Source organism: Rhinolophus sinicus, chromosome 13, assembly GCF_057876585.1.
Source record: "Rhinolophus sinicus isolate RSI-liver-muscle chromosome 13, RSI-T2T, whole genome shotgun sequence".
Classification (NCBI taxonomy): Eukaryota; Metazoa; Chordata; class Mammalia; order Chiroptera; family Rhinolophidae; genus Rhinolophus; species Rhinolophus sinicus.
The window spans coordinates 14,661,934-14,688,694 of NC_142513.1; the positions used below are offsets into that span (position 1 = coordinate 14,661,934).

The following is a 26,761-nucleotide window of genomic DNA, read 5'->3' on the forward strand; positions in this document are numbered from 1 at the left end:
CTCCCTGCCCCCCTCCCATCTGACAACCAGAAGTTGATGTATTTTTACTTTTAGCAATGTATCAGTCAAACATTTCCTTGTTTTTGTTGGTAAAATTTTATATTTTAGGAAAGAATTTTTGTAGTAGTTTCTTTTTTACATAGTTTCTCTATAAGAATTACTTTTTTTACTATTCATTCTGTTTTGATTCATATTTGTTTTGGTTTTTATGCTCATGTCTATGTTGAACTGATTTTGGTATTTAACAAATAAGTTCCTTTATAAAATGATTACCTCCAATCTTGCAGGTTTTTTGTTTGTTTGTTTGTTTGTTTGTTTGTTTGTTTTACTTCTCCACCTCCCCAAGCATCTGGAAAAGAATCAGAATTAGAGCCAGTGTGGTTTCTGAATCTTTGTATCTTTCTGTAGAAATAGAATGTCTTTCTGTAGCCTCACGAATGAAAAACAACTGTATCAGTGTATCGTTTTGGGGTTACAGAATTTTCTTCTCAATAATTTTGTTACATTGCTTTCTGGAGTTTAAATTTGGGCAACTGTCTTTTATAGATTTCTGGTTAGCACTGTCTTTTATAGATTTCTTTCCAGCCTAGATGTTTACCTATGTGTTTCCACATCAATAATATTTAAATAATTGTATCAGGAGATCTGTTCTATTTTTAAGTTGTACTTGGAGAGAACTCTTTACATTTGAAGATTTAGGTATTTATTCTGCCAGCGAGCTGTTTTCACATCATATCCCTTATTACGTCTTCCATTTATTAGGTTCTCTTCTTTAGTACCACAAATTATCTGTCTTTTATATGTCTGTTTTCTTTTCTCTGAAAATGTCTTTTTGGTGCCTTCACGCATGAACACACATGAGCGGATTATAGATACAGAGGAAATAGAAGTCCCATTGTTATACCCTTGCATTTCCTTTTTTGTTTTTTAATTATCTTTTTCAGTTACAGTTGACATTATTTTTTTCAGTTACAGTTGACATTCAATATTATTTTATGTTAGTTTCATAAAACTAGTTTCAGATGTACAGCATAGTGGTTAGACATTTATGCTATAGTAAAAAGCAACTCCGAATACCTCTGTGGCTTAAAACAGCAAAGGTTATTTCTTGCTCACGCTGTGTGTACATTGTGGGTCAGCTTTAGTTCTCCCTTTAGGGCCCAGGCTAAGAGAATGGCCACATTCTGGAACATGGCCAATTCCTGGGCCAGAAAGTAATTCCTTTCGAGTTTACTCTTGTATATGGTATAAGAAGTTGATCCAGTTTCATTTCTTTTTTGCATGTATCTGTCTGGTTTTCCCAACACCATTTCTTGAATAGACAGTCTTTACCCCACTGTATATTCTTGCCTCCTTTGTCATAAATTAAATGACCATATGAGTGTGGGTTAATTTCTGGGTTTTCTATTCTGTTCCATTGATCTACGTGTCTGTTTTTAGGCTAATACCATGCTGTTTTGATTACTATAGTTTTGGAGTATAGGTATCAGAGAGCCTGATACCTCCAGTTTTGTTCTTATTTCTCAAGATTGCCGTGGCTATTCAGGGTCCTTTGTGGTTCCATATAAATTTTAAGATTATTTGTTCCAGTTCTGTGAAAAATTGCCACCCAGTGCAGGTCTACCCTTGCATTTTCACTACCAAGTTCTCAAAGTAATTCTCCACAAGTTTCTGCCTGCTGCTTACTCTCATTCCAGATTCCAATGTCCATTTAAATTCTACTGTTGCATTTTGGTTTCCTCACAATCTTCCCTTGCCTCACCCAGCAAGTTTTTTTTTTTTTTTAGTTGCTTCTTACCTTGATCCATGTTTTGAAAAATCTGTTGTCTCATTACTTAATCTTTCCCTTCCTTTATTCTTCCATATTCTCTACAATGCATTTCTGTTTTCTGTTGTGTAGAATAAGATACCAGGAACAGAAAAAACAAAATCAAATCTGCTTAAACTATAAGTTGATGTATTATCTCACAGAACCGGAAATCGAGAGTTAGAGCAGATTCCAGGGTTGGAGGAATGAGACGCCCAAGAATGTCACTAAGGACCCACACTCTTTCAAGTTCTCAACTTTGCCATCTCATGTGGCATTGTCCTCATCCTGGATCCCCTCATAGATGCAAGATTGCTTTAGCAGTTCTGAGCATCAAATCCACATACGGTAATACCCAGTGGGAGAGAAGAACCATTGGGATAGCCGTCTGAGAAGTAAGATCTTTCCCAAGGACAATTTAATAGAACTCCCCTCCTAGCTCGTTGAAAATTTTTGAAAATTAGTCAAAAGGGTTAGGAACACCTGATTGCCTTAAGGATCTCAGAATTTGCTCCTAGATCTAGGAATAGGGTCATCCTCCTGAGACACATGGGGAATGTGTGGGCACCCAAAGTAATGTAAGCACTCTGCCAGAAAGGAAGAAGGTAGGGGGGATGGCAGTTGGGTAAATAGCCAATACTGACGGCTTTTTTTTTCTCTTTTGAAAACTGGATTTTTCTCTGCATCCAAGAGTGTCATTTTCCTTATTTTGAACATGGTGGATTTTTCTTAGACCCATGGTGTTTTGTTTCTGTCCTTCACTTTAAAAGAGAGGAGATCTCTCCAGGACTGATATCTGCCATAAACAGAGCAGACAGATTCTCACTGTTGCCCTCACCATCTAACTGGTTGGAATCCTTTTCTTGTGGCTTGGGAAGGTGGAGCCATGGATGGTCACAGCTCCCATACCTCTGCAGATTGTCTAACGCCATCCGGCCATCTGATGTGAGTGCTGGGGAAGAAGGAATTCATGCTCTCTCCACAAAGGGGAGGATTGATTTATCAGAAGGAATAAATGAATCCAGAAGTCACCTTTCCCATTTTGGGATACACAAGTCTTTATCCACTCTCTTTTGTCATTGCCAGAGACCCCAGTGAAAGGGATTGAGTGGGATAAAGGGCTTAGAGATGCCACACATACACACACACCTCCATATCTGATTGAGTAGGGTCTTTGATTCTGAGCCCAGGAAAGGAAATAGGAAAAGATGAAGCATTTTTTTATCTATCCTTCAGGCCAGTGTTACCTCAAGTTACAAACTACACCAGTGTCCGTTGCCAGTTATATAATATCCATTTCAATGACACAGTAGAATGGCCTTCTCTTTACTCTTGGTTTTACAAGTTCAGCTCTATACGTTTGGTCAGACTTGAGAAAGAGAAGGTAACTCCATCTGCCATTACAAGGAGTGAGAGCACAACCTCGAATGGAGATGAGATGGGAGGTGTGAATGTACTGTTTCTCGGGGCTCACAAATCTACACACCTGTCCTAGTGTAAATGTAGAATTCAGAAATATAGAACAAATACTTCTTACAATATGCTCCTAAACACAAGCCAACTACTGTATCAGATGCTTCAGCAAAGGCATTGCAATCTCTTCCGAGTCTAGAGGGGAGATTGCCTATGTCGAATCAGGTGAAAGATGATTTTATACCATTTCAGAGATTTTTAAGGAATTTGGACAAAACAAAGCCTTCTTCATCTGCATGCACATAACAACTAGGTTAGTTGACAGACTTAGATTCCGGTGCTCTTACACGGTTATGTTGTTGAGGCTTTATTGGTATTTGGTGAAGGAGGGAAGGGGAGGAACTATTGCCTGCTATTCAGGTGCCATCTTGAGGCTTCTTCCAATGGAATCCCATTTAACCCTCGCAACACCTTCCTTAAATGATAACGATAACTGCCGTTATCATCATCATTGCCACCTCTATTGCCAACTACAACTAAAGACCTTAGGCTCTAAGTAACTTATCTGAAGTCCCATAGTTTGAATGGAAGTTCATGTTTGAATCCAAGTTTTGTCTTCAGATGCTGTGCTTTGATACTAATCCCTGCTGTTGCCACAGCCCCCACTGTGTTTACCCCAATGAAATCTCCACTCTGAGCAGATAACTAGCCTCCTCCCCACCTCAAACCTTCTCTCCTTTCTCACACTCTTCCCTTTTAGTTAGAAGGCTCTCAATATTTACCCATCCCCTCTTCGGGCTCTTCTGCCCTAAAGGGCGGCTGGATTTAAGAGAGATGATAATAGATGAAATAAACAACAGATGCTGATGCCAGAAACTACAGGAATTTGATTGGCTAGTTAAGAAATTTTGTCTTGACTCTGTGAAGGCTTTTGCAAAGCACGACCTGATCAAAGCTGTGTAAAAAGAACTATGAAAATAGAGCCGTTAGGAACCTGATGGAATAGTCCTATCATGGGGACCTGAACGAGGGTAACAGCAGCAAGGATGGAGTGAAATGGATGGCTGTGGAGTGTGTCGGGAAGGACAGAAGAGAGAAAGGCTAAAAGACTCCCCAGATGCCCTCGCCAGTCTGTGACTTCTCCTGTGTCCAACAGGATATCTCGTACAGCATCAGAACAACTGTTGTTTCTCTACTACTGACCACATACCAGGCGTTGTATGAGTACTTACACGTGTCACCTCTGAATCCTCACTACACTTCTTTTCCCTGTATTATAGATGAAGACGCTGAGGATCAGGAACATTAGTCACTTGGCCAAGATCACACAGCCCATAACTGGTTGATGAAGGAGACCAGCCCCATTCCGTCTGAGACCCAGACTTACAGCATTTCTCAGGGTGTGAATTGTGCCCCTCTCGTGGGACATGGGCAGGCCTCTCCTTAAGCAGCTATAGAAACATTTCAGCGCGCACTAAGACCAAACGTGTCACACCCATGGCTTTATGTTTGTTTCACTATCCTTCATGAGGAGATAAAGTAAAACATCTATATGGCTGAAAGTTGATTTAAAGAAAAAAAATTGAAGACATACTTCTATAGATCTGCGCTAGTCAATACAGTGGCCGCTCGCCACACACAGCTATTTAAATTGAAATCAAGTTAAAGAAGAAAGTCAGTTTCTTAGTCACCTTAGCCACATTTCAAGGGCCTGGTGGCCACGGGTGGCTAGGGGCCACCATATTGAACAGGGCAAACGTAGAATACATCTGTCCGCGTATGTCGTTCAATCAGGCCGTGAGGTGCTGGAGCTGTCCTCTGCTAGATCAATGTCTTTTTAGAGTTTGCTCTAGGTCTAAATTAACTCTCATTAGAACGTGATCTGGCTCTAGGTAAGTGTGTGTGCACATGTGCTGTCCAATGCAGTAGCCGGTAGTCACATGGGGTGTCGAGCCCTGGAAAGATGGTTGGTCTGCATGGAAATGCCCTGTAAGTATAAGATACACATTGGATTTCAAAGCCTCAGTATGAATATAAAACATACCATTAACGATGCTATGCTGACGATAGGTTGAAATGTTATTTTGATGTATTGGGTTATGTAAAATGTATTGTTGACATTAATTTCACTTGTTCGTTTTTCCCTTAGTTAATGCTGCTACAAGAAAGCTTTTAAATTACATACGTGGCTTGCGATCTAGTGCCACCGGACCTCTCTGCCCTACAGTGTAACTCCAGAGTGTTCTCTCTTTCCCGCTCTCCTTTCTCTAGATGGGTGCTGCCCAAGACAGTAGCCCCATGTGGCTATTTAATTTACATTAATTAAAGTTGAAATGTAAAATTCAGTTCCTTGGCCACATTTCTAATGCTCAGTAGCCATATGTGGGTAGGGGCGACCACATTGCACAGCACCGATGGAGACCACTTCCATCATTGCGGGAAGTTCTATTGGGCAATGCTGACACAGGTTGTACACAAAGATGGCACAACCCACGGAGGTGGGGCCTACAGCTCAGCAAACGTTTCCATGGTGCCCAACTGCAGCACGTCACCCTCCCATCTCCTAGGTGCCTGCACCTTCCCACCTTTGTTAGACTTGTTTACGCACGTCTTATCTCGTCTTCTCTCCTGCAAGGGCTGTGGTGTGCTTATCTCCTTCGGAACACACTTTCCTCCACCCTCCTGTAAGTGCATGGTGTCTAAACCGTGCTTTGTATAACAGAGGTACTCAGCAAATATTTGCTCACCAGTTGGAGTGGCAATTCCTAGCGAGTAATTGAAAATATGTGGCTGAAGCAGGAGGGCAGTCTGCAATGGCTGGGAACAGGGGGATAAAACAGAGAGAGAAGGTCAAGGCCAGATACCCAAGGAAGAAGGAAGAGGAACTGGAAGAGAGACAGAAAAGAGGAAATAGAGGGACAGTGGGACCCTGGGATCTCATACACGTCGCCAAAATACCTCTGCCTGCCCCACCGGCCCCTCACCGGCAGTGACAAGAGTTATTGCAAGAAAATTCACAGGCTTCATCAACAGCTATCGAAAAAGTACAAAAGGAACCCAAAACATTATTATGTGATAAATAAACATGCAAGACCCATAAATGAGAAGATGAAATGGCACGAACATGACGGGTCTGGTGAGGAGAAAAATGAAAAATGTTCTCTCCCTGGGCCAGCTGGTTTGAGTTACATTTTATGAGCAGCGTGTGAATTCCAGCATCTTTGTTGAATTAGCGGCAGAATCACACATTAGTTTAAAGGCTCCCTCTCGAATAGGAACTTCATAACGCTTTTTAATTGGGGCTGATAAAAACATAGCATTACTTGTAGGTTCCTGAGAGAAGTGAGTTGTGAAATTGGGTTTTCATTAAACCTAATGATGGAAAATTAAGTATAGTACGTCTGGTGAAATGGGGTGTGATAAAAGGCATCGCTTCTGCGTTATCAGAGGTTAATAAGGGACTAGGTGAGGCAAGATACATTGGAAGAAGGCGTCCAACTAGTTGAATTAATAAACCTTGAAAATCCCTTGGTTCCAAGTCTTCAAAACGTCATTAGCACCACCACTGACATTATTACAAATGTTGCAGCAACACAAGTTGTTCAATTCCAAACGCATTTATTTTCCATTCCAGTGTTGGTTTTGCTGACACCGAGTTTACAGTCTGTCTAGCGATGTGTTTAGGGAAAATATTCATATTGGGAGCTATTCGGTTTTGGAGACATTTGGCATCACACAGAAATTGCCAGGTGCCCGTTCCTAAGAAGCCTGTCTCTGCCAGGCAGCCCGTGCCTCGGGTCCTTGGGGAGACCATGGGTCTCTGAAGACATCTGTCCCCAAATGTGATGGTGGCTCAGCCAGGAGACATTCACCAGGCTCCAGCTCATCTTTCCCTGGGAATCGTGCAGTGCAGCCAGTATTCCTTTCTTCTCCCTCCCCAACCCCACCACACGATCCCTCGCAGGAGCAATGCTCACAGGAAGGATGCATGACATCTACAAGAAATAGTGAGAGTCTTTAAAGAAAAGGATTCTTCTTAAAACTCAACGGCTCTTCCCACCCCCTCCCCCAGCTTGAAGGCTCTTACACATTCATGGCCTTTCCAGACCGACCTCACACCATCTCTCATAGCTTTGCCCCCATCCCATTTCCTCCCACCACCTTCACTCCCTTTCAACCTCTTTGCTTTCACCTAAATGCGCTTGGTGTCTCCGGTTCCCGTTCTTGTGAGTCAGAGGGTTCTTCTTGTCTGTTTTTCCTACCAGACCATCTAAGCCTTGAGGGTGGAATCTGTTTCACTTTGTGCACGACCACTGCCTACCAGAGCCCCTGGCAGAGAGAGTTCTTGATAAACCTAACTCCTGATCACAAGGGTGCGATGGAGAAGGGGAGCCCCCGCCCCCCACATTTGCCAAGCGCTACATTTAAGCAATGCCAGTGAGGTTGTGTTACCTGTTCCTTAAAATCCCAGGAGAAAATGTTACCAGTGTTTTCGCGTGCAGTCAGACCGGTCATGCTAACATCTCTCCTAGGCCCTTCTGCCGTGTGCATAAAGCCGTACACTCCAGAGCAGGGGTGTCCGAACTGTGGCCCGCAATCCATTGTTAATTGGCCCGCAGCAAATTCCAAAAATATATTTAGTTTACTTAAATAAACCAGGTGAGGCAATACGTACTTCACCTTGTGTGATTGGCACGGCTGTTTGTGTATTTTACCGCATATGGCCCTTGGTGAAAACCGTTGAAAAAAGTTTGGACACCCCTGGTCTAGATCATGACATGGGCAATTCTTTCCTTACCAGGAGCAGTTTTTCTCATGCTGTCACATAGGAGGCAAGTTCACTTTCACATACAGAATGAATGTCTGATGGACTGTGGTGACGTGAGAGACAACCAAGCTGAAGGAAACATGGATTTTGAAAAGACACGTTGCAAAAAGTCAGGAATATATGCTAAGCCTCCCAGGGACTGAGTCCAGCCTGGGCCTAGTGGGCTCTGCAGGGGTGCTGTGCTGTGCCTGAACGCCTCTGGGTGAGACGCACGGAATCTGGCCGTTCTCGTCTTGTGCATGCCACAAACGGAAGGTCCAGGGCCTAGACTGTCCATGTCTTCGGGAGGAAGTTGAGCAGACCAAGCCCAGATAGTTCTGGGAAAGATGAGCTGTCTGTGAAAGACCAACAAGGAATGCCTAGCATGGAGGTGGTAGGGCAAGAAAGTGGTCTTACTCTTCCCAGGGGAGCAGAGGCATCAGTTTCCAGCGTGGTCAAACTAATGAAGGGCGTTAAAGCAAACCAGTGGGTATAAGATTATCATTGGGAGAATATCAATCTTCTATCAAGGAGAGATTTGTGAAGGTGAGGCACAGGACCCAGGCATGGGAGAAGTAGCTGGCAGAACTGGAGGAGGAAATCGGGCTTTCCTGCTTGCAAGCTGGGTTCAGTGACACCCCCGGACCAAGAGTGTTAAGTGATGGGGACATTAAATGGTAGGCAGAAAGTGGTCACTGATGCAGAGCCCATAGCTGGAGAGAGCAGATGAGAGGGTCAAGGTGACTGCCATCAGCTGGGGGTCCAACATTGGTTCCAGGTCACCCCATGGACAACCCAAAGGAAACAAACTAGTAGACAAACCAGGTCACAGGGATGCAGGCAGCTGGCCTAAAAGCATACACATGGCTCTGATCTCCAGGGACCTGAGGCTCTCCTCACCTGCAGGCAGGCCCTGGAGACTATTTCCAGGTACCTCTTTCCTAAATGGGAGGGTACTCCCCATGTCCAGCCTGTCTGGCTTCTTAGAGGTTCTGATATTGGCCAGGATCGGCCAAGAGCACCCTGACGAGGCTCGAGGAAGGACTGAGAGAGGCCGGGGATGACAGCCAACCTGGGCTCTGTCTCTACTCCATCAACATACACCCTTGATATAGAATGAACCAAGGGTTATTGTTTTCATTGGTCGGTTGGTTGTTTTAATTTTTAAATCTACCACAAAGGCCATGCCAGGGAAGCAGTGTGTGTCTGTTCTTTCCTCATCCGTTAAATCCTGAGTTAGTTGCTTCTGCCCTCCTCTGCTCCAGTGGGGGGGAGTCATGGAGGCCAGAGGACAAAACTCCATAGGTGATGATCTGTTCTGCTGCCTTCTCTCTGAAGCAGATGGCAGTCGCGGAGAGCTGTCCCAGCCCACTCTCACGATCCAGACTCACCCCTACCGGGCCTGCGACCCCGTGGAGATGAGCTATCCTCGCGACCAGTTCCAGCCGGCCATCCGGGTGGCTGACCTGCTGCAACACATCACCCAGATGAAGAGAGGCCAGGGCTATGGGTTCAAGGAGGAATATGAGGTAAGAGTCCAGAGAAACTTCCTGCTGGGTGCAAAGGCTTATGGGTGCTCAAGCTTTGCTACTCAACATACGGTCCCCAGGCCAGCAGCATCAGTGTCACCTGGGAGCGTGTTGGAAATGCACCGTCTCAGGTCCCACCCAGACCTACCGAGTCAGTTACCGGCATTTGAACCAGATCCTGGGTGATTTGTGCACCCTTTACATTTCAGAAGGCTCCATCTAAAAGGTTCTGATATTTCCTTTTTCCCCCCCTCCTTCTCTCCTGCTCTCTGTCTCTCTCTTCCTTTCATAACCCAGTTATCTCCAAACTTTCTATGCTTTGGAGTCACATCTCCCTTCAGTAAGCAGCTAGACTGGCTTAAACCCCATCCCACAGGTTGTAGGAAAGCCAGCAAATCTCTCCCACCAGTGATTCTGGGAGGCTTGCTTGCTCTTGGTCACCTCTTGTGTCATTACCACGCATCTGTTTTGTTCTCAGCCCCCCAAGTCAGCACCTCATCTCCAGCGACTGCTGTCCCCCCTCTCTGTACCATCTCCTCACCTCTACATCAGACATCCTTTCCCCCCTCCCCAAAGCACCTCTGACACAAAGGATCTGTGAGTGGCGGTTGACAACACGAGGTTTGGGGAATAACAGAGCTTGCAGCAAAGTACAGGAAGCGCCTGAATACCAGTCGTCCCAAGGTTGTGGTCTCCTCACGGGTCTCTGCCCTTCCCAAAAGTTCTTTTCCAGTGTCCTCAAAACTTCCTTGTTTTATTTTTATTTTTCCAGCAGTCAGGAAAAGACGTCCCACTCTCCCCTCCCTTTACTATGCAGAACAATTTCGCTTTCTTTGTCTCACTCCATCAGTTTCAGACTTTGCCCATTAGGTCTCACCTTTTACAAACAAACAAAAGTGAAATAAAACAGAAGAGAAAACTCTTTAAGATGTTGTCTTGCTGCCCCAGACAGATTCTGCCACCCTCCTCACATAGGTTGGAATCCAGCTGCAGCCAGCTCTGATAATTTTCTTGTTTTACTTTGCCTTTCCCCTCTCTCCCTCTCCCTTCCTTCCTCCCCAAAATATCTGTGGAACCATCTACTGCGTGCCAGGCACTGAGTGATATGAACTAGTTTTTCTGTGGCTTTTTTTTTTTTTTTTTTCTTTTCCACACGTAGCCTGTGCCCCAAATATGCTCGGTTCAGTTTCACTGTGTACAGTGAAAACACATTGACGCAGACTGTACACATTTGGAATTCTCAATAATGCAGAGTAGGTTTATTTCTCAGGCTATATTCTGAGAAAGAGCTTACGAAGCAATTATTTCAGAAGCTAAGTGAGGTCATAAAATTGTGCTAAACTCGGGGTCCAGACAGCTGCATTCCTGTACAACAAACTGTTGGATGGTGGCATATCATTTTGCTACCTAAGTTTTAAAATTGTTTTCTTCGTTGAGTGAAGAGTTTGGATAAGGAGATTTCTAAGGGCCAGTCTGGTCTTAAAACTTTATGAGAGGATAAAACATCGTGGCATGGGGCATGTTTGACACATTTACGAGAACAAAAACATCTATGTCAATGGAGGTGAGTAATTACCAGCTTAGGAGAGCCGGCAGTTAATTTCAAATTTGGTTTAAGTAAAACAGCATTTTTTCATATGCTCAATCTACAAATTTAGGGAAGATATTGGGGTAAGAGATGAAGGAGATAGTCTCATCACCTCCCATGCCGAGGCCTTATTTCCTAGGGGGTTTGGCTGAATGATTCCAACCCCTTAAACTGTGTATGTGTATGCGCCTATACATACCTACATAGGTGTTTGTTGAGCGAAGTCAAAAGAGGGTGTGTTGTTTGTTAAGGCATATTCAATATTATGATGGTTTAATATGTCAGTCGTAACATTTAATTTGTTTTTAAGTTTCAAATAGCATTAAGGGATATATGTGACTTATCAAAAAAGGGTGACAAGTAATCAAAGCCTGAGAAACACTGTCCTAATAACCTGCAATCTAAAATTTGAAAACACAAACACATTTGGCTACTTCGGTACAATTTGCTTTCTGAATGAGATCTCTTTTAAAAGCATCCATCCCTGTGTGGTTGATTTAAAAAAAAAAAAAAGTGCCTTTTTGCATTTTCCAGTCTTTCTTTTCTTTCTCTTTCTTTCTTTCTTTCTTTCTTTCTTTCTTTCTTTCTTTCTTTCTTTCTTTCTTTCTTTCTTTTTTTAATAAACAACAACAATATATTTCCCACAGTTCTAGAAGCAGGGAAGTCCAAGATCAAGGCTTCAGCAGATTCAGTGCCTGGTGAGAACCTGCTTCCGGGTTCATAGACACCCATCTTCTCTCTGTGTCCTCACATGGTGGAAAGAACGAGGGATCTCTGTGGGATCCCTTTCATAAGGGCACTAATTCCATTCATGAGGGCTCCACCCTCATGACCTAAGCACCTCCCAATGGCCCCACCTCCTAACACCATTACATTAGGGGTTAAGTTTCAACATATAAATTTTCGGGGGACACAATCATACAGACAAATATTCAGTCTCTAGCACTCTTCCATAACTACAAGGCAATGGTAAAAGTGAGGAATTTGAACACTGATACAATGTTTGTTTGTTTCTTTGTTTGTTTTCCAAACTTCCTGACATGGAAATGAACTGCTTTTATAATGAGGAAGGAAATTACACACGTTGTTCCATTATTTGGACCTCAACCAGAAATATCACTAACTAGACTAGCCTTGACCTCAATTAGTTCAAATTATATTCATCAGTTAGCTGGGATGCTTAGCTTCTTGTTAACAGCATTTCCTGATTAACTGGAGGTTAATTGGAAAGCGTTACTTAATAGGAGTCTTTCCACAATGTGCTAGTTCACTTCCTTAGACTATAGCTGGATATTGCTTTGATCATCAAAGCTCCTGTGATGTCTGAAGTCTACCTACTGAGCATGAGAGTCACAAATCCATCCTCTAAAACGTAAGACTCCTGGGTCTCCAGCCTTCCTCTCAGACCAACATGCTATGTGCTCTGTGTCTTGCCTGTCATTCCCCTACCCCCTCAGAGTTTTCATATAAATGACATATAAGGGACCTCTCAGTTACAGCAAGTGGTGTCTTCTAAAGTTCCATTCAGTGGTACAGTCACTTACAAAATTGTTCATTAAATTTTTACTGAGTATTTACTATTTCCAAGAGTGTTCTAGATGTTTTAGACATGACACTGAGCCACAGAGATCAAGATCCGTGCCCTCGTGAAGCTTGTGTTCTACCAGGGAAAACAGGAAATAAGCAATAGGCTTAAAAATAATTAAGTCATTTTACAATCACTTACTTAACGTACTATGTTAGTACACCATGGAGTATGCTGGGGAAAAATACCATTTGCTGTGTGACAAACTACCCCAAATCTTAGGGACAGAAAACAACCAATTTGTTTTGTGCTCGCTGAGGGCACGGCAGGGATGGGCTGTGATCCATGGTGTGTGTCTCAAGCCTTGACTGGAAGGCTCTCAGGGTGGGGGCTAAAAGCACCTGAACAGGACATTCACGTGTCTGGTGGTGGATGCAGGCTGTCAGCTGGGATCTCAGCTGGATTGTCAGCTGGAACACCTCCAGGGGGCCTGGGCTTCTTCACAGTATGGTGGCCTCAGGAGAACTGGACTTCTTACATGGTAGTTCATAGCTTCAAAGGTGAGCCTCCTAGCTACCCAGGTGGAAAGCGCATCGCCCTTGTGATCTAGATTGGGACGTCACACAACATCATTCCTACCGCCATCTAGTGGTTGTAAGCAAGTACTAATTGCCTGTGTTTTAGGGAAAGTAAATTAGATTCCATTTCCTGATGGAAAGAGGGACCACTGCAACATTCTAAAGGAGAACGCAGAGCAGGAGATATTAGAAAATACAATTTTGGGATGATACAATCTTCCGCAAGTACCATGGGAAAAGAAGGTACAGCAACGAATGGAGATGGTGCATCTCAGGGACAGGAGGTGAAGGAGGCTCCGGTATTAAGTGGAGCAGAAGGACAGTCCTTAATTAGGAGGTGAGATTTGAGCGGAGACGTGGTGGAAGATATCTGGAGGAAGAGAGTTCCAGATCAAGGGAATAATATATCTGGCATGTACGAGGAGGCCAAGGGTGGCATAAGTAAAGTGAGCAAGGAGTAAAAGTATTAGAAGATACTAGAGAAATAAAAGGGGGAGAGGGGAGCTGACCATAAAGTGCCTTCTAAACCACTATAAGGACTTTGGCTTTTACTCTGAATGAAATGGAAAGTGTGGGGACAGAGACCCAGAGAGCAGTTTCCAGGCTCTCGGCCTCACGTGGAAAGGTGTGGGCTCAGGTAGCAGATGGCCATCCGCTGTGACTAGTTGGCCATCGGCTATTACCGGTTAGCCATTAGCCACTGATATAACTGCCGTGGCTAAGCTAGCGTGGTGGTGGTGTGTGGCGTGGTGCGGTGGAGTGTGGATTGCGGATTGCAGATTGCAGAGAGGCGGATTGCAGTTAGCAAGTGAGGTTGGTTGGCAGAGAAGTGGACGGCGGGCTGCGGATCATGTGACTCCTGCCTCCTGTGTCTCCAACCCAGCTGCCAGCAAGACTACAGTGGTGTGACTCCCCTACCTATGGCTCCGTGGGTGTTCCTTTTTGGCCTCACCATATCCTGTGTTCTCATGTGGGGAGTGGGACCTGAGACCCCACATGACACCCTGCATGACAAAAGCCACTGCAGTTTTGAGAAGACAAATGATAATTATCTGATGTTGTTTTGGAAGACTCATTCTAGCTAGTATGTTGAGACTAGACGTAAGAAGGCAAGAGTAAAATCAGGGAGACCAGTTAAGAGGCCACAGCAGGAACCCAGGTGAGAGACAGCGGTGACTCAAGCCAGGGTGTGGGCAGGGGAGGTGGTGAGAAGTGGTTGGATTCTAAATATATTTTAAACATAGAGCCCACAGGATTTTCTAACACATTAGGTGTGGCATGTGAGAAAAAGCAATTCAAGGTGACTCTAAGCCTCTGGAAGGATGGAGTTGCCACCCATGGAGATGAGGAAGCCGTAGGTAGGGCAGATATGGGGCAATGGGGCAATTGTGAGTTTCATTTTGAACCGAGTTTGAGATGTCTGTTAGGCATCTTAGTAGAGATGGAAAGTGGGTAGTTGGATATATGAGTCTGGAATTTGGTCACTGCCTCATTGACATATAGATGCTAGTAAACCCACAAGCCTGTTCAAAGTCACCCAGCAAATGAGCCTAGAAAGAGACAAGGACCAAGGACTGAACTTCGAGGAACTTCAACTAAGACGTTGGGGCACTTTCCATGGACCAGGCATTGTACGAGGCTCTAAGACGTAGGGAGATGAGACGGACAGAGCCCTTGCATTCTGAGGAACCTAGAGCCTGTTCTCACAGACAGGATATACACTGATCATTTCAACATCTTGGCAAAATGTCACAAGAGAGACGTGTCCTTGGGGGTAGGGTGCATTAAGCCTGGCCTGAGAAGAGACGGCCAGTGGCTTTCTGGGAGACACAAAGCCCAAACCAAAGCTTGAGACATGGGAAGAACCAAATAAAAGCAAGGAAGGTTGTTCTAGGCAGACGGACTAGACCAACTGTGGCATGGGGGTGCGCACAGGAAGTTGAGTTACTAGAACCAGAAGCAGTTTGGTACATAGACTACGGGGGAGGGGGAGGCACGGGGCTGAAATGGTGAGTAGGGGTAGGTTTGGGGTGGGGGCAAGGGCATATGTGTCAGGCTAAGAAATTTGGGTTTTATTCCAGGGGCCAAGGGGAGACATTGAAAGGAGCAGGATTTTTTAAGCTGGATTTGCATTTTAGATGTAACTATCTGGCATTGATCAGAGCAGAGAGAGCAGAGGCAGGTAGGTGGCTGGGGCAATAATTCAAGGAAAAAAAGATGGAATTGCCTGAGCTAGGAGACTGGGCCCAGAGCCCAGACAAGCCCACACGCATTATCTCACGAAGAGCCATAAAATCAGCTCGTTCTCTTTGACCTGAAAAACTTGAGTCTCTCAATATATATTTTAAGCTCAGTGACTTGAAGTCATGTATGGATCATTACATTCTGAAGTGAGAGACAAAATGCCTGGATTCAAGTCCTGTCTCTTTCATTACATATCTGGGTGACCTTGGGGAGGTCACTCCCCCTTTGGGAGCCTCCATTTACATGTTTATGCAATGAGGGTGAGGGGGTTGGTCAAAAAAATGATCCAAAGAGCACTTCTGTTGATGATATTTTGAGTGTCTAGGTAGGAACCAGTATGCTGGCCAGCTGGCTCTCCATCCTCCCAATAGTCCCACAGGACCGAATTTTCTGGGACTACGATCCCCGTAGTTACATCTCAAGTCCTAGCAGCTCTGATTGACCAGGGACCCTGGACTCCTAAGAACTCAAGGAGGCCTAATTAACTGCACCTGCCGTGCAGATTTGACTCTTAGAGGTATTTAGTCCTGGCCGAGTATTAGAATTACCTGGAGGGAGTTATAAAACCACCAGTGCCCACGCCATCCTTTAGACCAATTAAACCAGATTCCCTGGGGGATGGGATCCAGAGATCTGTGTTTTCTAATCTCTCCAGGTGACTACAATGTACTTTTAAGGTTGAGAGACACTGGTCTAGAAAGATCCACAGAGTCCCCAGTGGATGCCCTGCTTGTGCCCACAGACCCTTCACCGTACCAGCTGTACTTGTACTGGCTGCTGGTCACATGTGATGCCCACGGAAGTATGTAATGGCTGCAGAAACCCACCCTCCCTACGGAACCCAGCCACATTACAGTCGGGAGGCTTCTGCATGGGATCTTGGATGGTGGAGCCTTCCCTCCTCTCCTTCCCCCAGCCCCAATTCTCCCCCCGCCCCAAAATGAAAACCCTAATGTGCCAGCCACCGTGAACAGAAGGTGGTCAGAAGGTGTGACTCTAACCATCCTCATGCTCACAAGACAAGCAGGTTTGGGGAGGACAAGGGACACAAAGAGCTGGAGAGCAGGAAGGGGGTCCTGTGAATGCCAGTGCAATCCAGGCCGTCTGTCCTCCTCACGGGTTGGACAAGTCCAGTAGGATAACCAGAAGGTATCTGCTTAGTACAGTTCCATTAAGACTATTGAGCAGCAAGGAACAGCCGGGTGGAGCCGGAGTGAAGAGCAAACATTTGTTCATTTTCCAGCTCGGGGTGGACATGCTGTGCGCATGGCTTTGTGGGGAGAGGCCAGTGTTTCCATCTTCCTCTTAGTCATCTGTGGGTGATGATGGTGGGCAGGCAGCCTCCTCGTGGTGTGGAACCGCGGAGATGGATGCGTCAGGCCACCCCAGGTGCCCCCTCCTCTGCCCAGAGCTACCTCCAGAGGCAGAGTAGACCTTCTGCTTCCCCCACAACTTATTCTCTCCTCAGTTGGTAACAAGGTCACAGACCACCCCACTGCAGGGGACCCCAGAGAGAGTCTGGTCCAACTCCCCAATCTGCAGGTGAGTGATTCTGGTTAGAGGCATAGGGACTTCATGGCAGATGCCCAAATCATGAAAGGGAAAACCATGGTTGTCCCCCAACTCTGGGAACTCATAATGACCACAGCAGGAAGACTTGGACTCCACCTTCTCATTTCCCTCCTCTCCCATGGACAACAGTAAGGAGAAATGGGCCATTTCCAAGGGGGTGGCCAAAAGACATCAGCAACCCAGGTGGTTTCAGACTTGGAAGGTTTTCTAGCAGGAGAGTTCATGTAGGAGACACTGTTAACTCAGTCTTTTCCTCTGAGTGTATTTGTACTTTTCCCCTTAGAATTCTCTTTGCAACCCAGCAAACCAGGATTTTCGGTGTTTAATACAGGAACCCTCCCCAACCAAGTGGGAAACTTTCAGGTGGTACCGTAGAAAAATCCCTTGACTGAGAGTCAAGACCTGGTTTTCAATCTGCTCCCACATGCTGGATGGTCTTGGATGAGACTTTCATCTCTGGGTCCCTGATTTATCTTCTGTGAAATGTCTGGCTGCGTCGCATGGACCCCTGACAGTATAGGTGTCTTCTTCATTTGGCCAGAAATACTTATTGAGTACCTACTGTGTCCCTTGCACGGTTTGGGGGCACTGGAGATAGTTAGAAAGCTAAGGAAAGAAAATAAAGACCCTACTTTAAAGGGAGCTTGTAGTCTAACCACACCATGAAATTACATAACAGAACTCAGGTTAAAGAGCTTTGTAGACACGTGAGTAAGGGAGGTCCAGGGTGTACATGGGTGTTGGGAGTGGTGTTTATTTTTGCTTTCGTCCGTTGTTGCTGCCAACATCAATCAGAAGCTTTGCAAAAGATGAGACACGGAATTGAAAAACAGTAGAAGGCGGCTGGATAGAGGAAAAGCCCGTGTTCAGAGGCTTAGAAACATAAAAGACTTGAAATGTTGCAAGCAGGAAACCAAGATGCCTGCCTAGGAAACGAGAAGTTAAAGTGCAACTCGTTGTGGAGACACATAGGAATTTTATACTCCTGGCACAGTTTTCCTCACGTCCGTGGGCAGGCTCTATACGTACACCAAGGATCTGCCTTTACATTTCACGTTGAGTCTCCCCCCAGGTATTTGCTGTTTTTAATCTACTTTACTGCCTAAGACTGTGGTTCTCACACTGTGATGTGTGTCGGTGTCAGCTGGAGAATTAGTAAAGAACATTAAGACGTGGGCTTATGGACGTGGGTAGGACCCAGACCACTGTCTTTTACCAAATTCCCTAGGAAATTTGGAACCCGATCACAAAGTTTGAGAACCAATGGCCTAAACTTTGTCATTTAAAATTGTGTAGCTTTTAATAAGCCCTTTTCAAGGGTGCTTTGTGACTCTACATGCAGACACGCACTCAATTATTCTGCCTTGATCAAAGATCCTGTCACAGACAAATACCTACATCTTGCTGCAATCTGATTTTCTACTTAGCTTCCCCTGCAGAACTCATCCATTACCTTCTATTTAGTGACATGGTACACACTAATATTTGCTCTCTTGCTGCCACTCTCAGTAGACGCCATTAGTCTTCCTCTCCTGTCTTCTCCATCCACATTTATAATCCTTAAGGCACGTGCTTTTCAGCACAGAAGGAGGCATCTGTTGAAAGTTTGGCCTCTGCCAGGGCCACTGCTAACTCATACAGCACCTTAGAGTGAAATAGCAAAAGGTATACCTGTCTCAAGATACATGACAGTCACCTCCCAAAAAATGTTCATAATATATACAGAAATCTATCATGACTACCAGAGGCATGGTTCTCCCTTAGATTTGATGCTCTTGTGTTATACACAACCTGTACAGCCATCCACGGTGGCCCTTGCCGTCTCCCAGCCAACCACGGTCTCCACAAAACAGGGGTTTCCTGAATCCATGGACCCCAATTGAGACCAGACCTTAGGCGCTTCCAACAGGCTCATGAAACTCTTTCTCACTGCCTGAATACTGCGTCTTACCTCTAACTAAAGTGAGCTACTTGTCCCAGTTTTCCCAGGATAGTCCCAGTTTTAAAACAAAAGTCCTACATTCCGGGAGCCCCTTGGATCCAAGGTAAACCAAAATGGATGTTACCGGGAGCCCCCTCCTTTGGTCTTGTGACAATAAACTGAGGGAAGTGGAGAGTGAATTGTAGAAGGCTCAATATCATATTCTTGGCAAAGAGTGGGATGGAAGCACCTCTGAACACCTACTATGCACCAAGCATTATGCTAGGTGCCTACAGACGTTATCTCGGGTCATCGCTGCTCATCCCAGAACTTTGTGGGGGATATTATTTTTTTCATTTACATTACTGTGAAATTCATTTGGGGGAGGGAGATATACAGCTGTATGACTTTTAACAAATGCATAGAATCCTGTAAACTCCAACCCAATCAGGATATATGAGCGTTCCATCAGCAAAAAAATCCCCCCGTGCTGCCTGTGTATAGGCAAACCCTTCCCCCAACCCTAACCAGATGGGTGTATTATTGACTTAGTTTTCAGAAAAGTCAGTTGGGATGGTAAAATGATTTGCAGTAAAAATATTCACTCTGTCTGCCTTTTGCAAAGCCCTGCCTTGTCCTTGAGTCTTACACACAGTTAGTGGGCAAGAGGTATTTTTTGACAAGATAAGTGGACGAAAGACCCAGGTAAAAATGGCGCCTCCTTGGTGAAGACTGAAATTTTCCCTGCTCCCGGCAAGTCCAGTGGTGGGCAGAGGCGCAGGGAAATCCTGGCAGCCTGGACTGATGATGGAGGAAGCAGACCCGTGGCTGTGCCCTGCAGCATCAGCCAGGAACTGCCTGGTCAGCGTTCCCTGGGCCTGGTTTTGCTGCACCCCGGGGCATATCATATCCAATTAGCTCCAGGGATACAGTCGAGCCAGCGGGAGCGAGGGGGCAGCATACCTGACAGAATCCACTGAGGATAGTGGGTGAACAGGTAAATTAAAAGAACCAGGATGCCCTCAGCCTTGGATTGGAGGTGAGCTGCTCTTGGAAGCTCTGTGTTCTGATGAGACATCACACTATTTCGGTTATAACCCAAAGAATCTTAAGTGCAAAGGAAAGTGAGGGTCCAAAGAGGGATGGAAAACTTCAGGGAGGACCCTCATGTCTCAGTAGAGCCAAACCAACAGGTAGGAGAAGGAACTGGCCAAACATGCATCAGGATCAAGTCTCAGTTCCAGCAGGAAATTAAAGCACTAAGTGGGGAAACTGAGGTAGGTTGCACAGTCCGATGGACTGACTCAGCACAGGCAGGCATAAAAAGCCTCTGGCTGTGGTCGTGTGGTTTGAGCCCCCACTGGCTCTGGGGTGCCTGAGCTCTGTGGCCAGGAGGGTGGATAGATGGGTAGGTGGGCGGCTTGCCACCAAAGGGAGAGTTAGTCTGGGGCCGGCCCCAGATGACAGTGTTATCGTCAAGTCTGTGAAGCCCTGTCAACAAGGATGAAGGGAGGGTTCAAGAGACAAGTGTTCTTAGTCACTTGTTATGATGCTGGCACTGGCTCGGCTTCCCTGTCTCAAACAATGTCCAAAGCGGTCCCACTGACTTAGAATAAAACTCACACTCGTGGCTGTGGCCCACAAGATGTCCCCTGAGCGCCACCCCTCCACACTCACATAGTGTTGTTCTCTCGCTCTGACTCTCTCTGCTCTGTAGAGTTTCTCTTCAAGTTCTAGGACATACCAAGCTCGCTCCATCTCAGGGCCTCAGCTCGTGCTGTCCCGCAGCCTGGAACCTGCTTTCCCCAGCTCTTGCCATGGCTGGATTCTGCTCATCCCTTAGTTTTCAGCTCAGATCTGTCAACGAGAGACCCATGGGAACACAGCTGGAGTGGAGCGACCTGGGTTAGGAACATCTCAGGAGAGGATGTGAGAAGGGACTCACAGGATGCAGGCTGTGCTGGTGACATGGGGCTTTGTTCTGGGTTGGACACCAGTAGGAAGCAGTATGGTTGGGACCTCAATAAATCTTAACTAGAAGAAGGGAGATAGAGGCGAAAGCTGTGACTAGCAAAGAAGCAGCAGTCACTCATAGCCAGGATGCGGGAGGGGGGTATTTGGACTTTTGTGGGGGTTTTTGGGTTTTTTGGACAAAGTTCATATTTTTGCTTAAATATGACTATGGAATGGTCATGTTTCTGTCTTGCTCCATCCTGATCTCAGAGGACCCTTGTGTGATGTTGGCATGCTGTGAAATGGTTTGTGTTCAACAGGAAAACGCCAAGGTCCAGCTGTGAGGGCCACACCAGCTCCCAGAATTTAGGGGCTGCTTTTGTCCTTCTCGGATGTCACCTTTTCAAAGAGTCCTGCCCCGTCAACCCTTTCTAAAGCAGTCCCTTGTCTCCAACCTCTGTGTATCCCAACACCCTGTTTATTGCCTGCATAGTGCTCGTTATAAACAGTTATCTTGTTTCTTTCTTTAGTGTCTACACTTCCCCACAACGAGGACACAGAGTTCAGGGGACGATCGTCTGCCATGTCTCGTGCTATTATTTCCAGGACCTAGCGCAGTGCCCAGCAGCCAGTGGCCACTGTGGAAGGAAGGGAGGGAGAGAGGAAAGGCAGACTCATTTAATACATATTATTCACCAGGTCGTCTCCTGTATCTGGACCTCACTTTACTGACCTGTAAAATGAGGCAACCATTTTCTCAAAAGAGCCTTCCAGATCTGACTTTTGAGGATTCTGTGAATACCTCAGCTCAGACCTCCAGGGATGAGGACGTCCCCAAATGGATCTTTTAGGACCAAAAAAAAAAAAAAAGCTTGCCTTAGGAAAGCAGCCCTGTTGAAGAGCAGGAAACGTTACCACACTCAGAGAAGAAGGTGACAACAGAGCTCAACGCGGAGGAGACAAGAATGAGAAAAGAAAAACGGAGATTGATAATGGGTGGATATAATAAGATGGCAATTTGGGGTTTCAAAGGAATGTGATTAGCTGCTAATGACTGCCACCATTCCCTGGTCAATCTACTGTAACTAGCCACTAATGTAAAAATAATGCCCCTCGGCTGGCTCACTTTGAAGACAGAGAGGAGTCTCTCTTTCCTACTTTTACCCCCTCAGACTTTTTTCCCTTCAGGAGATTATTCCCTATTAGCTTGCAACTCCCTAAAAAGGGAAATGGATGTGTGATCAAAGTCTGCCAATTAGGGGGTCATTATCACTCACCCCTGGGCTGGCAGCTCTGTGAGGCTTATCCCCGTCTGCTTCTGCCCCCCTCTATGTGCACAGCCCCAGGCATATGCCCGTCAGTGCCCGCCAGGGGGAGACAGAGACTCCCAGGGCTGTGGCAGGCAAGGTAGGGCCTGCTTGGTTTCCCACGGAAAGGTGGCATTCCTCACAACTGCTTCATTTAGTTTATGATTTTCCAAAAGATACCTGCCTCCTGAAGGGCACGGCCTGGATGTTGAGAGGCCTCTCAAACTGTGCTATGTAAGGACTCGGGGGTGGACAGGGACCTTCCTCAAATCTCTGATGTGTCACCGTACAAAGGGTGCATGTTTATTCTGTGGGGCCCCATGGAGCAGGGCAAAGGCAAAGTACATGGAGGCAGAGTAAACAAACATCTGTCCAGAGGGTCTGTCCAAAAGTGTGACAGGAAACTTTGTAGGGTACTGAGCTCTCTGTCACTGAGGGCATCCAAGTAGCACACGCTGTGGATCAGCTTAGCAGCTGCCTTAGAGGCCATTGCGGATGGGAACACAACCAGATGATTTTCTTTTTCATTTTTTCAGTTTATGTATGTATGTAGGTAGGTAGTAGGTAGGTAGGTAGGTAGGTGTTGTTGTTTTTTAAAGGTTTTTACTAAAATATAGCTGACATACAATATTATGTTAGTTTCAGGTATACACAATGTTGTTTATCATTTATTTACCTAAAGAAGTGATCACCATGATAAGTCCAGCAACCATCTGACACCGTACCAGGCCATCACAATATTATTGACGATATTCCCCATGCTGTATATTACATCCCCATGACTTACTTGTATTATACCTGGAAACTTGAACCTCTTATTCTCATTCATCTTTCTCCCCCCCTCCGGCTTTCTTTAAATTTTTCAATTACAGTTGACATTCAGTATTATTTTATATCAATTTCAAGGGCACAGCATAGTAGTTAGACATTTATGTAATGTAAGAAGTGATCCCCCTGATTTAGTCTAGTACCCACCTGGCACCGTACATAGTTATTACCATATTATTGACTATATTCTCTGTGCTTTACTTTACATCCCCGTGACTATTTTGTAACTACCAATGTGTACTTCTTAATGCCTTCACCTTTCTCACCCTGCCCCCCAACCCCCTCCCATCTATCACCTCGATAAATCTAGTTCCCATCTGACACCATACATAATGCTTACAATATTATTGACTAGATTCCTTATGCTGTACCCGACAGCCCATGACTGCTGTGTAACAACCAATTTGTACTCCTTAATCCCTTCCCCTTTTTCACCCACACTCTGAACACTCCTCCCATCTGGCAACCATCACAATGTTCTCTGAATCTATGAGTGTGTTTCTGTTTTGTTTGTTTGTTTATTTTGTTCTTTAGACTCCACATATAAGTGAAATCACATTGCCTCTGTCTTTCTCTGTCTGACAGTCTGACACTCCACTCAGCACAGTACCCTCCAGGTCCATCCATACTGCCGCAGATGGCAAGAACCCATTCCCTTCCTTGGCCAAACATTCCATTGTACTTATGTACCACCTCTCTTTATCCGTTCATCCATTGACAGACGCCCAGGCTGCCTCCACAGCTTGGCCATTGTAAACAGTGCTGCAATGAACATACGGATGCACACGTCCCCTCAGGTAGCATTTTGGGTCTCTTTGGATAAACACCCTGAAGTGGAAATACTGGATCCTTCTTAGTCGCTTGTTATAGGCTTTGTTTTAATGTCTATTTTGTCTGGTGTGAGTATTGCTACCACAGCTTTTTTTTTTTTTTTTCTGTTTTCATGAAATAACTTTTTGTATCCCTTAACTTTCAGTCTGTGTGTGTCTTTCAATCTGAAGTGAGTCTCTTGTAGACGGCATATGTAAGGGTCTTATTTTCTTATCCATTCAGCCACCCTATCTTTTGATTGGAGCATTTAATCCATTTACATTGAAAGTAATTGTTGATAGAGATGTAGTTATTGCCATTTATTATTCATATATATATTTGGTCTTTTGTCTGAAAGAAGTCCCTCTAAGACGCCTCGTAATTCTGGTTTGGTGGTGATGAGCTCCTTTAGCTTTTTCTTGTCTGGGAAGCTCTTTATCTGTCCTTCAATTCTAAATAATAGCTTTGCTGGATAGAGTAAACTTGGCTGTAGGTCCTTGCTTTTCACCAGTTTGAATATTTCCTGCCAATCCCTTCTGACCCGCAAAGTTTCTGTTGAGATTATCTAATAGTCTTACGGGAGCTCCCTTGTAGGTAACTAACTGCTTTTCTTTTGCTGCTTTTAAGATTCTCCCTTTGTCTTTAACCGTTGGCATTTTAAGTCCAGGATTTTCCCCTTCTGTACGTACCGAAGCCACCTCACCCACTAATTTATTCATCTATCTGTCTATCTACTCATTTATTCAAAAGGGGTGATTCAAGCACATATAAAGTACAAGATCAGTATTGGGTTCTGGAGGTAGAGACATAAATAAGATACTACCCTTTCCTGGGAGTAGCCCAGGACCAAGTTGGAAGACAAGACGTTCAAAGTGATAGATGTAGAAGAGTCCATCTAATAATAGAAGTGACTGACTAGCTGGGGATGCCATGGGGTGGAGGGAGGGTGAGTGGGGAAGGTTTCACAAAAGAGAAGATGCTTGAACTGGGTTTTGAAGGATATGTAGGAGTTTACCAGGTAGACTCAGGTGGAAGAAAATTTCAGGTAGAGAATACAGCATGTATAAAATCAGTCTCAGAAGTTTGAAACACCTAACGTTGTCTGTAGCATTGCATTTAGTTCCTTATCATTGGAATATTAACATAAGGGCAAGAACTGAGGCTGCATGGGCATGTGGGGTAAAGCCATTAAGGACCTTGTATTAAAGACTTTAGAATTTATCCTGAAGACAATGGCAAGGGAAGTAACTGGGTCCTATTCACATTTTAGAAAGATCTCTCTGGTTACAGTGGAGAATGGATTGGAGGGGACAAATCCAAAGCCAGAGAAACCAGTGAGGAGACTCGTGGGAAAGTATTTCTCCAGGTAAATTCACTATTTGCAAGAAGCATGGCTGCCCATTAGAATCTCTCAGGGAACTTAAAACACTGCTGGTGCCTGTGTCTCATCCCCAGAGAGCCTGATTTAATTGGTCTGGAGTAGGACCAGGGCTTTGGGAGTTTTAAAGTTTCCTCAGATGATTCTAATGTGCAGCCATAGCAAAACCTTAAGCGAACTGTAACCTGAACCCTGGCACATAGTAGGTACTCAACAGACTTTTTTTTTTTTTTTTTTTTTTTCCAAAAAAGAAATTAGTATGAAAACATTCGGAGTGCCCTATTCTTAGCTTCACACCACTTTGGGGTGGACATAATTGGATGGACAGTTGGCTTTTATCACAGAGGGTTTCAGGTAGAAAATCCACTCCCAAAATATCAGCTTAAACACTGAGAAGTCCAAAGCTACCACTGATACAAGCGCAGCCCACCCTTGCAAGAGCCAAGAACACGTAGACCTGGTAAGTTGCCTGAAGCTGCTGGACCTACCTGGCTGGGGTAGGAGGGTGAGACCAGGGTCCTGAGGCAGAGTTCTAAGAGCTACATGCAAAAGCAAGACACATTTGCAGTCTGCAGATGGCCTGTGCTGGTGGCAAGAGGGAGGCAGGGTGACGGTCATTTGTAATGAGGAGCAAGAAGAGGAGGTGGAAGAGAAGGAAGAGGAAGAGAAGAAGGAGAGACAAGCCCTCTATTTGTAAAAGGAGCACTTGCCTGGGCCTCCGAGCGGCTGTATTCCATACCTGAGGCAGAATGTGCTTTGTAAAACATAAATCAGATCAGAGAACTCCCCTGCTCAAAACACTCCGATGGTTTCCCATCACACTTAAAATAACACCCAACTGGTTACCAGTGACTGCAACACCTCATCTAATCTGAAATCTCCCAGCCTCTCCAGATGCTTCTAAAACTACTGTCTCCTCCTTGAATGTGCTCATTTTATCACCACCTTTGCATCTACTGTGCCCTCCACCTGGAAAGTGCTTGCTACATTTCTTGGTATGTGTGGCTTTTTCACATCGTTAAGGACTGAGCTTAAATGTTACCTTCTTAGAGAAGCCCTCCCAGACAACTGTAACCTGAAATAATTCTCATCGTCTGTCACTGTCCCTGTACCCTGCTTTATTTTTCTTCATAGCACTTTCCACTATCTAAAATCATTATCAATGCTTTCTTGTTCATTTTCTACATCTCCCAGTCAACTAGAAGTTCAAGGTGGACTTTATCTATTTCTCTGTTTCCTGAGTACTTAGAATAGTGCCAGACACATATTAGGGAGTCGATGACTATCTGTTGAGTGAATGAACGAATGAGTGAATGAACTAATGAATGAATGAATGAATGAATGAATGAACTAATGACTCCCTTACTGGACCAGATTTGGGCTCATGATACACAGAAGACACCGATAGCATTTGAGCCAATGAAGGAGTAAATAGGGCCATGGTGGGGCGTGGCTATGTTCCCCCCAGGCCCCATCCAAGAACACTCAGCCCTTTACGCTA

At 45.1% G+C, this 26,761-nt stretch overlaps 1 protein-coding gene across 18 annotated transcripts in view; it reads left to right on the forward strand.

Moving 5' to 3' along the window:
- The window catches only part of PTPRT (protein tyrosine phosphatase receptor type T), a 951,833-nt gene that overhangs the window by 857,270 nt on the left and 67,802 nt on the right, over positions 1-26,761 (forward strand). For 9 of the 18 annotated variants that reach the window (XM_074318309.2, XM_074318308.2, XM_074318310.2 and 6 more), the window contains one exon: positions 9,366-9,556. In XM_074318309.2, the coding sequence (XP_074174410.1) occupies positions 9,366-9,556 (191 nt within the window). Of the gene's footprint in view, positions 1-9,365; positions 9,557-25,152; positions 25,249-26,761 lie in introns of all 18 variants that reach the window. The other 9 variants (XM_074318304.2, XM_074318302.2, XM_074318307.2 and 6 more) reach the window with 3 other exon arrangements.